This window comes from Crocodylus porosus, unplaced genomic scaffold (assembly GCF_001723895.1).
Source record: "Crocodylus porosus isolate Cpor-Errol unplaced genomic scaffold, CroPor_comp1, whole genome shotgun sequence".
Lineage (NCBI taxonomy): Eukaryota > Metazoa > Chordata > Crocodylia > Crocodylidae > Crocodylus > Crocodylus porosus.
The window spans coordinates 9,691,292-9,702,901 of record NW_017728926.1 but is presented as its reverse complement, the minus strand read 5'-3'; the positions used below and the strand labels follow the sequence as shown (position 1 = coordinate 9,702,901).

Below are 11,610 nucleotides of genomic sequence, written 5' to 3'. Positions count from 1 at the left end.
TGCATGTTGTATGCAAGACAATATGGTAAATCATGCTGACCTCAGTAGTGCCCTTCCAGCTACAGCTTGATTTCTTTCCCACCCTTGAACAAAGAGAAAGGGGTGGGATCGTGGTGAAGAATACTTGTCACATCAGAACTGCACCTCCACCGACTGCTCTTATTTCTTCTAAGTGGGAGTCATCAAGGAGGAAAAAAATTAACGGCTTTTCCAAAAAATATTTTTAAAAATTGCATTGTTAAAATTTTACATCAAATTGTTGTCTGTTAGTATTTCAATGGCAATAACATATATTCTTTTTGAAAAGAAACCTATTTAAAATGAGTTTGCTAGAAACTATTGTAAAGCCTACACTATTACAATCTGCTAAACATGAAAATAAAAAATGAAGTTGTGGCATTCAGAGCCTCTAGCCACACCTTAGGGTTACAACCTGCATGCTTTTTGTATGTACAGAATGAATCAGGGGAAAAACATCTCACTTTTCAGGTCCAGCTTTATAAATGTGGCCTAGGAGTTCATGTACTTTATTAAGGGTTTGTCTTGAGGAGATGTGCTACTGAGGGCAAGAGGGAGAGACAGTTCTGTGACTCCCTACCTGAGCTCTGGATTCATGTGCCGTTTTGTGTGTTTTAATTCCAGTCGCCATCACAGGAAAACAGGAGTCGGGGGTCTTGAGTACCACTTAGTCCAAACCTCTGCTCAAGGCAGCATCATCCCTATCAAAACCATTCCAGGCAGTGTTTCCTAATGCAGCTTGATGCAAATCGTGAGCAACAGAGAGTTATCTAGTAAAGACGTAGGGTATCATCCATCATATTCTAGCACGCCAGAAATGAGAGTGCAGTACGATGCTGAAAATGCAAAGCCACACCACTGTTGATGTAAATGCGTGTAGTCGCATCGTGCCAGGAAGGCAAACGTGTCATTAGTTAAGGCCCTATTGCACCGTAGTGAAATCTAGTGTGAGGGCTCTCCTTCACTGTGAAACCTCGTGTTGTAAGGGTTATATCCACAAATGAGAAGGCCTTTAGAAAGGAGCTGATGCGTGGGTGGAAAAGTTGATTCAAGTTGGTGATTGGGGTGGAGGCTTTCCACGTGGTGATTCCACTCAGGGTTGAACATTCAGGTTTAAATCCCTCTACACTGATCTCTGTGTTTTCCCCCGTGGCATGTTCTTGGGATGCAGAAGGAGAAACCTCTGTTTTGGATGTGAATCTATGCATCACACAAACAAATGATGCCCAGTGCTTGCTCAGTCCCTGCATATCAGGAGCCAGGGTGCCTTTTCCCTTCTCCAAATGCCATCTCAGATATTACTACAGTTAGGCGCCTATTTCCCTGAAGGATCAGCACTGGGGGACGGCTCCCCAATTGCACGGCTCTGTACACTTGACTCTGACCGCTTGTCTTTTCTTGCTCTTTCCTTCTCAGGGGGCAGGATCGACCACGGCCACCACGAGGGGAAAGCCAAGCAAGCGCTGCACGAGACCGTGGAGATGGACAGAGCTATCGGCTTGGCCGGCCGCCTGACCACGGAGAACAACACCCTGACCGTGGTGACGGCAGATCACTCCCACGTGTTCACCTTCGGGGGCTACACACAGCGTGGCAACTCCATTTTCGGTAAGCGTTTAACCCATCAATGACCCTGGGGATCCAGGGATCCCTTTGCTCCCAGAGGTTGCTCCCAGGCTGTTGCTGTTTGCACTTTCTGCCTGGAGAGGCTGGCACCTGCCCCCATGCAGGTATATATGCAGTCCAGAGAGTGTTGAACCTGGGGCCAGAAAGGGGCTGGAGAAGACCCTCCAGTCTGACCTGCTCAGCACAAGCCTGAGTAAGTCCTGGCTGAGCCCAGCGGTAGTGGCTGATCTACCACACACTGTTTAGAAAGGCATCCAGGCTTGATTTCAAACCTTCTAGTGATGGAAACCTTTCCACTCTGAGGTTTTGGCCACAGAGTCATTGTTTAGCATCCAGCTCACTTGTACAGCTCCAGACCAAGCTCCCGTGCCAAACTCCCCCACGTTTTGTGGGTTGGGAACTAGATCTCTGTTTTACTTGAGCCGATGTCTAAAGCAGCTCAAACTCACTGCAGACATCACTGAGACCACACCACGCACCGGGCAAAATGCCCTGAGCCTCCCAACTCATGCAGTGGCAGAACAGCGTCATCTCTCCTCCCGTGAAACTTCTGCCCTCCCCAGCTGGTCGGCACCATGGAAGTGCCCGGTGGCACCTGCTGGCATCCAGAAGCCCTCAATATGAGAAGCAAGTAGGGAAAATCAGGTTCAAGTAAAGTGACAGATTTCTGGAAGTGCTCAGTGGGGAAATGCATGGTGTTTTATGAAGAGTATGGAGCCCTTCATCCCACAGTGACCCAAACAGATATTTGTGACTGTCACGGGGCTGGGTCTTGACTACACTGCTCCCTAAACCAAGTCCCCCAGCTGGATGAGCTTCGTGTCAGGCCACTGGCTCCACTGATGGGCCAGTGCCCGTGTTGGCTCATGTCGGACCACGAGCTCTTCTGCTGAGGACTTTCAACACCGCTTCCTTTCTGGGGGTGTCTCCCCACCTGGTGCTGGCCAGACCAGACCAGGCTCTGCTTAGCCGTGGAGATCTGAAGACCTCCAAGTCTGGATGGAAGAGCTTCTTGATTAATGAATAATTGGGGCTTTTTATAAAAGCAATCAGGAACCCCATCCTATTCTGTCTGTTAGGCATGTAAGTGGTACCGTGCCCTATTGCACCCGCTGAAGACCGAAGGGCATGGTGGTGGGGTGTCCTCCTCCTCCTCCTCGCCCCTGTGTAGACATACCTTTCAGAGTCAGATGAAGGAATAGCCATGCTGGCAGTTTCTTAGGGACATGAGCAGGGTGGCATGGGACCCCGCTCAGTCACATGGATGCCTACGAGGTATAATGGGATGTGTCCTCAAGCCTGTACCAGTCCCTGCCCCAGCCACGTCTGGAGAGGGGCGAGGCTGGAGGACGAGTGTTGGGTGTGCTGTGGTCTCTCAATGAACGAAGCTGCCGTCACTGGTGTGTAACCTCTGCTCTGCGTGCAGGTCTGGCTCCGATGCAGAGTGACGTGGATAAAAAGCCCTTCACTTCCATCCTGTATGGAAATGGTCCTGGGTACAAACTCATAGGAGGAGGAAGGGAGAACGTGTCCACGGTGGACTTTGGTGAGTTCTGGGGCAGGACGGTGATGGCCACGGGGATTCGAGGTAATGCCCTCTTCATCAGCAGCTCGTTCTCAGTGAGCAGGGGCCCTGTCAGAAACCCAGTGCCACTAGCTAGGCTCCTTGATGGACAGACTCGGAGGAGAAGCCACGGGCAGGAGCCTTGGAGAGACCAATCCGGGCCCCAGTATAAATGAGTTTTATGTGCTGAGATAACTTAACTTAACCAGGGTCAGGAGCAAACAGACATGCCACCGTCCTGGGGCAGGTCCTCTGTTTCTTTGAGCATCTATGTTGCCCTTCTCTGCCACTCTGCTGGTTTCAATGCACGGGGGGTCAGATTTGCCGATGCTAATCTAGCGGCTCTCCAGTGGAGAAGGGGTTTCACTCTCCAGCACGAGGTGCCACGGTCCCTGACGGCGGCTTGTTCCCTTTCCCTGCAGCTGACGCCAACTACCAGGCCCAGTCAGCCGTGCCCCTGCGCCAGGAGACCCACGGCGGTGAGGACGTGGCTGTCTTTGCCAAGGGGCCCATGGCTCACCTTCTGCATGGGGTCCACGAGCAGAACTACATCCCGCACGTCATGGCTTATGCTGCCTGCGTTGGCCCAAACACCAACCACTGCCGCTCCGGGGCTCCCCGTGGCACGGGGGTGGCTCTGCCTCTCCTCTCCACCTTTGCTTCTCTCTTCATCCTCCTGTGCTTGTTTTGAAGACTTGCTCTCAGGCAACTCACTCCCTCCTGCCACAGACCAGAGCTCCCCAGCTGTCCCAACCAGAGGTCTCTACCCCATTGCAAGACCCCCATGCAATATGGAGGATTTGGGAGCAGGGGGTTTACCCCGCTGGAAGTCCTGCCAGGGCTCCCTGTGTCCCCATCTACAGACCTGCTCGGCCCTCTCCCCAGGCCGGCGGTGAATCCTTCTCCGGGCCCAGAAGGGGTGGTGAGCTCTGCTCGTGGCTTAGCCATTGCTGACTCTGGCGAACATCCCCGGTCTGGCTGCACCGGATTTGATGTTGGCTTCGAGGGCTGGAAACGCGGGGCTGTTTTTACAGTTATTTCCTGGACCACGATGGGAACGTTCCTGATTCTGTGAAACCAAAGGTAGAGATGCAACGGAGCAGTGGTTCTGGGACATGTTTCGTCTCTGAGAAGTCCGTCAGGGTTTGTCGAGGGCTTCGCTCCTCCCGGACATCACTCGGGCAATTTAAAAAATCACACAAAACAATCACAGAGTAGCAGACTTCCTCTCTTCCATCTTCCGGTGCTTGGCTTTCTTTTCCTTTCCCCTGTGGCTGCTGCTTTCCTGAGATATTTGTATGTAACTAGAGGCCGCCATCCCTGCGATCAGGGTCTATGTCTGATGGGCCCAAACCAAAACCCAGATCCCGACTTTGGGAGCAGAGGCTGTTGGGATCTGAATCAAGACCCAGATTTTGCTTCTGTCGAGCGTGCCTCTGGTTTGTGCTGTCGAAGCACCCTCAAGAAACTAGTCATGTACATCTAACAGTAATTGGGCACCTGAAATTTCCTCCTCCGTCTGACAGATCCAAGTCTGAGGCAACTCAGGTTCTGGGCCGTGGCATCACTGGTGAGAAAATCTGGTGATATGAAATATTCCCTTATTCTGTTCGACTCCTTTCCTCAGCCCCTGCCAGGTTGGATGCCCCTAGGTGTGGCTTGGGTTGGCCATTTATCCCAGGCCTTCTGGCACGATTTTGATTTTGTCTGGGCTACACGGCATCCCTCCAGCCCATCTTGTAAGACACGAAAGGGCTGCGGAGATGATGCATCTTAGTTAGTTCTTGGCAAGGCCGTGACACCAAGATCCTGAGACCAAAATGTGAGATCCTGGGCCACCCAAACCTTTGCAGGCTTTGCAAGGAACGTCCAAGATCCCTGTCGCTGCAGGGTGGGCTCGATCGCGGCGGAGTGGGGGCCACAGAGCGAATGGAGATGGGTTGTAACCCGACTTCCCTTGAGCATATAAAAGGGACTGGTCTGTGCATCAGGCAGGTTCATATTTCAACCAAGCTGTTTTCAAATCGTGTCTTGATACCATGATGCTCCATTGGGACATCAGGAGATAGTTGCAAAAGCCTCAGTGATTTAGAAGTCTAAATGCCATTGGAAAGTAATGGGGCTCAGGATCCCAAATCACTTTGGCCCAAATGACTGTTATCTTACCACTGCTTTGCGGACTCTTGCCACTCGCTTAGATACTCCAGTGTCTAGGGAAAAGGTCCACAGTCCTATCTCCGGGTGCCCTGAGCGATGGTGATGGTGGGGAACTCTCTGCCGTGGCCAGTGAGGATTGGTTCCATGATGGGAAATATGAACTCCTTTCCCAATCGCTGAGTATCCAATTCGGGTCAGTTTTGTCATTTGAGTTATTTTTTTTAATAAAGACTTTCAAGAAAATGATTTCAGTACCTTTTGAGGCCATTGTGCATTGTTTGAAATGCCTCAGCTTCTTGGCACAAACCATGCCCTGGAGCCACAGCTTCTCTGGGCTTCAGGGGTACGACTCTGTCCGGGGGGGCAGGAACCAGTCCATATTTCCACAGTGAACAGGGCTCTCGCGTCCTGGGTGTGGACAGCGGCCCTCATCTCCTGCTGCCCTCTTTTCCTTAGGATTGTCTTTGGATTCATTTCTATTGCAATAGCAAGCAGGAGCTTTGGTTGTGGCCCCAGCCTCTACAGCGCTAGGTGCTGTACAAACCCTGAACACAAACATGGTCCCTGCCCCAAAGAGCTTTGCATCACAGACACGTTTTCCCCCTCCCAAAATACCCAGTGTTGAGGGTTGTGTTTGACTCTTTATGCTCTGGGGGGGGGTCGGGGTGGAGTGAAGGCGATTCCCAGGCAACATAGACACAGGGGCAAGAGGAGTGCTTTATTAATGAATAGTTATTTTAGCTATAACCATTATCATTTCTCAGTGTAATGCACCAGGCCAGACCTCTGGAGCCGTTCCAGCACAAGGAGTTCAGGCTGAGCTCTGGGACCAGCATCCAGCTAAGTGGTCTGCCAAGTATGGACCCTTCTTCCAAGGGGTTGTGCAGTGAGACCTCTTTACCTAGACAAATGCAGTGCATGGCCCCATAAGCACGGGGTGGCTTTGCAAGCGTTTTTATCTGAGAACTGGATGGTAGTGGAGGAGAGGGAGCACAGTGCTAGCAAAGGAGATGGCGAGGCAGCAAACCCATGGGGCTGAAGAGCTGCGAGCTCCGGAGACGTCTGCAGACTATGCGGGGGGCCAGCGTGGGCTCACCTCGCTCCCCAGGTGTGTAGCTACAGCTCTGGCCACACAGCCTGCTGGCCACCCCCCTGCGCCGGGGTCCGTCATGGCTCATCCTCCCCTTCCAAGCCATTTGTGATTGTCCTGGTTTGCTCAGGAGAGCAGCGGAAGGAGACACCTGGGCAGTCCCTGGAGGCCTTGGGAAAGTCCCCACGCTCATGTCTGGTGCAGCTCTTTCTGTGTCTATTTTTTGCCATGAAATCAAACCAACCCGTTGGCCCGCAGCCAGGAAAGGGGCAGGGGAGAAACACAAACTGGTTCCTCATGGCTGCCACAGAGATTCATCACCTTGTCCTGGGGTGGCTGGGCCGGGCCAGGGTGGAAGGTACTCGTAGCCCCGGGACTTCCAGCCAGCTCGCGTCGCCCGCAGGCAGGTTCAGGCCGGGCACCGCTGCTCCGCTCTGCTTGGGCTCCGAGCTCGGGGAAGGCCAGCGTCCATCTGGCTCAGGCTCGGGCTCAGGGCGTTTCAGGGCTCCTCAGGGATCTGGGCCCTGGGTCTCCTTGTTGTCAGGCCCAGCTGGCTGTTGCAACTCCCCATGCCCTCCCCTTCACTCTGGACGTTGCTGCATTGTCCCTTGCATGGGCCTGATCCCCCAGAGACTTTTTTTTTTTTTTTCTCTGTTTTTTTGCACCGGTCCTGGAAGCACTGCAATACCGGGTCAATGCATGGAGTGGATGGAGCACGCTCCGGTTCCACCACCCAATACCAAAAAGAATCTGCTCAATATAGACCTCCTATGGAGGACATATCAGAGACAATTACCCTGGGGAGCTCGCCTACATGGTCACGCTGCTTCCCCTGCCAGGTAAGACAGCCCACTGATCTCAGGGGCTTGACTACCTGGGCAGGTGAGAGTGAACCAGGCTTGTGGTCTTTGAGGCTGGAGCCTGCAAGGTGCCCCGGCCCCCGGGGGAGCACCCAGCTTCATCAGCCCAAGTCACCTTGATCGGGGACAAGTGGCTGCATTGTCCGCCTGGCATCAGCTTCTCACCCCATTAGGACCCGGGGCCGCCTTTCCCCTGGGCTCAGGGCGGCTGACAGCCTGAGCAGCCCTGGGCCAGCCCTGTTTGCCTGGTGAGAGGGGCTGCTGGCTCCCTGATTGCCCCCAGCTGGCTGCCCTTAGGTGTGGGAGTGTCTGCCGGGATATTGCTCCCTACCCTGCACAGCCAGGTGCGTCTTGTCTCTGGCAGACCAGCTTCCTTAGGTAAATCTGATATCTGTTATTAGACTAACTAAAAGAGTTGGAAAAAATCTTCTTTGCAAGCTTTTGGGTACAAACAGCCTTCTTCAAGCACAGGAAGCGTCTGCAGTTTTTTCTCTGGCAGCTCCCAGGCTCCTTGTACTTGGCTGTTGCCTGCTGGCCTGAGCCCCTTCAGGTGAGACTTCCTGCCATCTTTCTTCCCCAGCCAGAGCTGGGAGGGGTGGGGAGACCTATTTTCTGGGCTGAAGAGGAGAGATGGGTTTGCTCCTTGCCCTGCTCTGGGCAGGGCTGATGCCTGAGTGTCAGTGCAGCCCAGGCCAGGTACCCCCGGCCCTCCCCACGTGGGAGTGTGATTGGAGCCGCAGAATGTGACCGGGCTTGGGAAACCCCTGGGGAGGTGCTGGGGCCAAATACGTGGGCCAAGCCCAAGGGCCTGAGCTCTGGGTATGTCTCCCTGGCTGCTCACTTGGCTTCGTGCCTTCAAAATGTGCTGTTGCAGCCAGCTGCTAACTTGGGTGAGAGGCCCTAGGGCAGGCCAAGCCCTGGCGTTCTGGTTTCCTGCCAGGTCCACTGTGAGGATAGGAGCTGGGTGGCTGCAGGGGTGGGGCAAAAGTAAGCAGAGGGCCAGGGATTGGGACCCTGCCAGCTTCACCTTCTGGAGCATGGGGCCTCTCCTGTAGGCTGTCGCATACGGGTGGTGCAGGGGAAGAGGTGACATGCCCATAACATGCCGAGAGGCTGCAGGTGGAGGGGGTCTGGGATTCCCCATCCTCTTCTCAGCATTGCACCATTCCTCACTGGTTGTCACTGTCTTGCAGCACTGGGGTAACAGCCCTGCTGCTGGTCTTGCTTAAAGCCACCCCAGCTGTGCACCACGGGCCCCGAGATGGCTTAGGGCCAGGGCTTGTGTCTTGATGTTGTGCTCTCACAGCCACGTCATCAGGGCCTGACTGGTGGGAGGGCAACGTGCGCCCCCCCGTAGGGGCGGCGTGCAGGGGAGCCCATCCACCTAGGCCTGCAGCCTGCACCCCATCCTACTGCTGGAAGGGTCCCAGCCCCCAGGGAGAGGGCAGAGGTGCTGCCAGGGGCACAGGAGCCACTTCAGCATCACCGGTCCCAGCAGGACCCACAGCAAGTTGCTTGGGGCAGAGTTCCCGTCCCTCTGGGTGCCAAAGCCACAGTTTCAGTCTGCGTACGTGGCATTGCTCTCGCTAGGAGCACGGTGAAGCACTGGAACGGGTTCCTCAGAAAGGCAGTGCAGTCTCCATCCTTGGAGGTTTTTAAGACCTGGCGTGACAAAGCCTTGGCTGGGATGACGTAGTTGGGGCTGGTCCTGCTTGGAGCAGGGGTTGGACTAGATGTGACCTCCTCAGCTCCCTTCACACCCTCAGTTTTTATGACTCCTGGCACTGGCACTTGGGTTGTGCTTCTCTTACCCCTGCACTGTGGGTGTGTAAGCAGAGAGGTAGGCTGAGGCCCACTCTGGCTGAAGAGTGGCCTAAAACCTGGGTCTCTGGCTTCCTCAGCAAGTACCAAAATATTCAGTTCTCAGGGCAAAGTCATGGCTTTCCCCCCAATCATCTAATCATAGGTTGCACCTGGTGCAAATGTCATAACTTGCACATATTAACATGCCCAGAATGGGTGTGTGTCCACAATTGCAGTGCCTGGCCCCCTGGACGTGCTCAGTCTAGGCATGCATGCATCTGTGACCGTAGTTCAGGGGTGACAGCATCGCAGTGTGTGTAAGTGCCACAAATGCACTTCCAGGGTTGTCACCTCTGGGGCAGCTGTGAGGATTGTATTTAGGTAAATGTTTGGGAAGAGCTTAGAGACGAGGTGAGCTGGGCCGTGGCAGCAGAGACGGCACCTGGAACATGGGGACTTCTGGCATGCACATGTACAACCCCTGCCCAGAATATCTATCTATCTATCTATCCTCCATGCCTGGGTAGAAAGTCCTTTGCTCTTATGCTGGGCCTCTCAAGGATGGTGACTGCCAGCTGGACCTGACTTCGAAGCGCCAGGCAGGGAGCCAAGTCCGTGGGGGGTGGCACCATGCAGCCGCTGTTCCTGCGATCTCCAGGAAAGGGGAGGGCTGTTAGCTGGGAACCCGAGGACCTTGCACAAGCTCTGTCCCCTTCCTGTGACCCCGTCTGTCTAATCTAGCTTCTTGAGGATCCCAATAGCTGCGCATCGGCCCTTCAGGGGCCACGCTGTCGGGAAGTGAAGTCTCTGGCGTGCTCCCCAGCAGGGCATGGGAAGGGGCTCTCTGAGGATGGGCCCAGCAGATCTTAGCCTCAGAGCAGGAGAGGTGACCTCTCTCTGCTTGCTGCCCTGTGGGAAAGTGCTGATCCATTCTCCAGCATTGACTGGGCAGGCACGAAGGGGGTCAAGGCAGGGGTTTTCTGAAGCCCTTTGCTATTTGCCCTGAGCTTTGCTGGAGATCCAGTCTTTTGCTGTTGTCATTGACTTGGAGTTGGTCAGACTTGCAAGCAACAGCAAGGAGCGTCTCCTGCAACCCTGAAACCTCTGTAGCCCTGGGGCTCCTTTGCTTGAAGCCGAGCCGGGAAACCACAAGGAAGGAAGGAGAAGACCGGGTGACTATAACTCACTGGCAAGTGCGGGTTACGTGCCCCCCTCTGCACCGGGTCCACATGGGGCATAATTCTGCTACAGCCCCAGCTGGAAACCATTAGTGTGAACAGTAGCAGCTCTCACTTCCAGCTCTGGAGGGTCCTGGCTCCGAACCAGGGGGTCAGCCAGGGCTAAAACAGATCTTTCAGGCCGGGGAAGTCCTGAGCAAGGCCGAGCTCTCATCCTAGCTGAATTGAGGGTCCAGCCTTTTGCCCCCATCATACAGTCTCCATTTGGAAGTGGAGCCAGAGACCCGGTGGGCAGAGACTTGACCGCACCATGGCTCGTGCCCCAAATGCTTTTGGAAATAGAGCTGCTTCCTGCTTGGATTTGCTTGATGGGATGGAAAAACTCGCACGTCGAGCTACCAGGATGTTTTTCTGGCAGTGCTGCATTGGCATAGCCCAGTGCAGCATGGTTACATGGCTTCAAAATATTGTCGAGGTGGCTCTTAAGTACCTGAAGTTGGCAGCCACAGTGCTGGCTTTACAATGGCACTGACAGTGTTTCCTGTTCGTGTGGTATCATGGGTCCGTGCATGCAATAGTGTAATTCCCCTGTTGCTCTTGGGCCAGTGCCTCTCCGGGGAGAGAATCGAGTGTGGTGTGTAATAAGGAGACATGATGATGATGAGGCCCCGAAAAGCAGCAAAGCCTTCCAGGAAAAGGACCTGGCAAGCAGATAACTAATGGCATTAATAGGAATGGGGGAAGGTCCACCTGGCATCCCTCTGTGGCCAGCGAAGAGCCCGTGGGAGGCCTTTTGACAGATTTGAATGAATTGAAGTCCATCTCTTCCAGGGGACTTCAGTAAGGCTTTTGGACACTGTCCCACGTGGCGTTCTCATAAACAACATGGAGAAACGCAGGCTAGATAGGATTACTATTAAGTAGCTACATACATCATTGGTTGCATAATGGCTAGCAGAGAGTAATCATAAATGGATCTGTGTCCAAAGGTTTCAAGTCGAGTTCTGCGAGTGTCTGTTCTGGCTCAGATGTCACGAAAGATTTTTTATTAATGACTTGGATATGGGTGGACGAGCTCAAATTTTGCAGATGACCGAAAGCAGGAGGGGTCCTAAATACTTTGGAGGACGGCAGAAGAACTCAACGAGATCTTGGTACGGTTGAGAACTGGGCCATAGACGTCAACGTGAAATGCAGTAACGACAAATGTCAGGTGCTACATCTGGGGAAGAAGAGAAAACGCAGAGATGCTGCATGGGGAATGATCGGCCAGGTGGTTGCGCTGCCGCAAGGGATGTGGGGGCTATAGTGGAT

At 53.9% G+C, this 11,610-nt stretch overlaps 1 protein-coding gene across 1 annotated transcript in view; it reads left to right on the top strand.

Annotated features, from left to right (window-relative positions):
- The window catches only part of ALPL (alkaline phosphatase, liver/bone/kidney), a 43,328-nt gene extending 37,708 nt beyond the window's left edge, over positions 1–5,620 (top strand). Inside the window, exons 10-12 of the mRNA XM_019541398.1 lie at positions 1,435–1,626; positions 3,071–3,190; positions 3,631–5,620. Of these exons, the coding sequence (XP_019396943.1) occupies positions 1,435–1,626; positions 3,071–3,190; positions 3,631–3,899 (581 nt within the window). The 3' untranslated portion in view covers positions 3,900–5,620. The remainder of the gene's footprint in view (positions 1–1,434; positions 1,627–3,070; positions 3,191–3,630) is intronic.
- Positions 5,621–11,610: the final 5,990 nt, after the last annotated feature.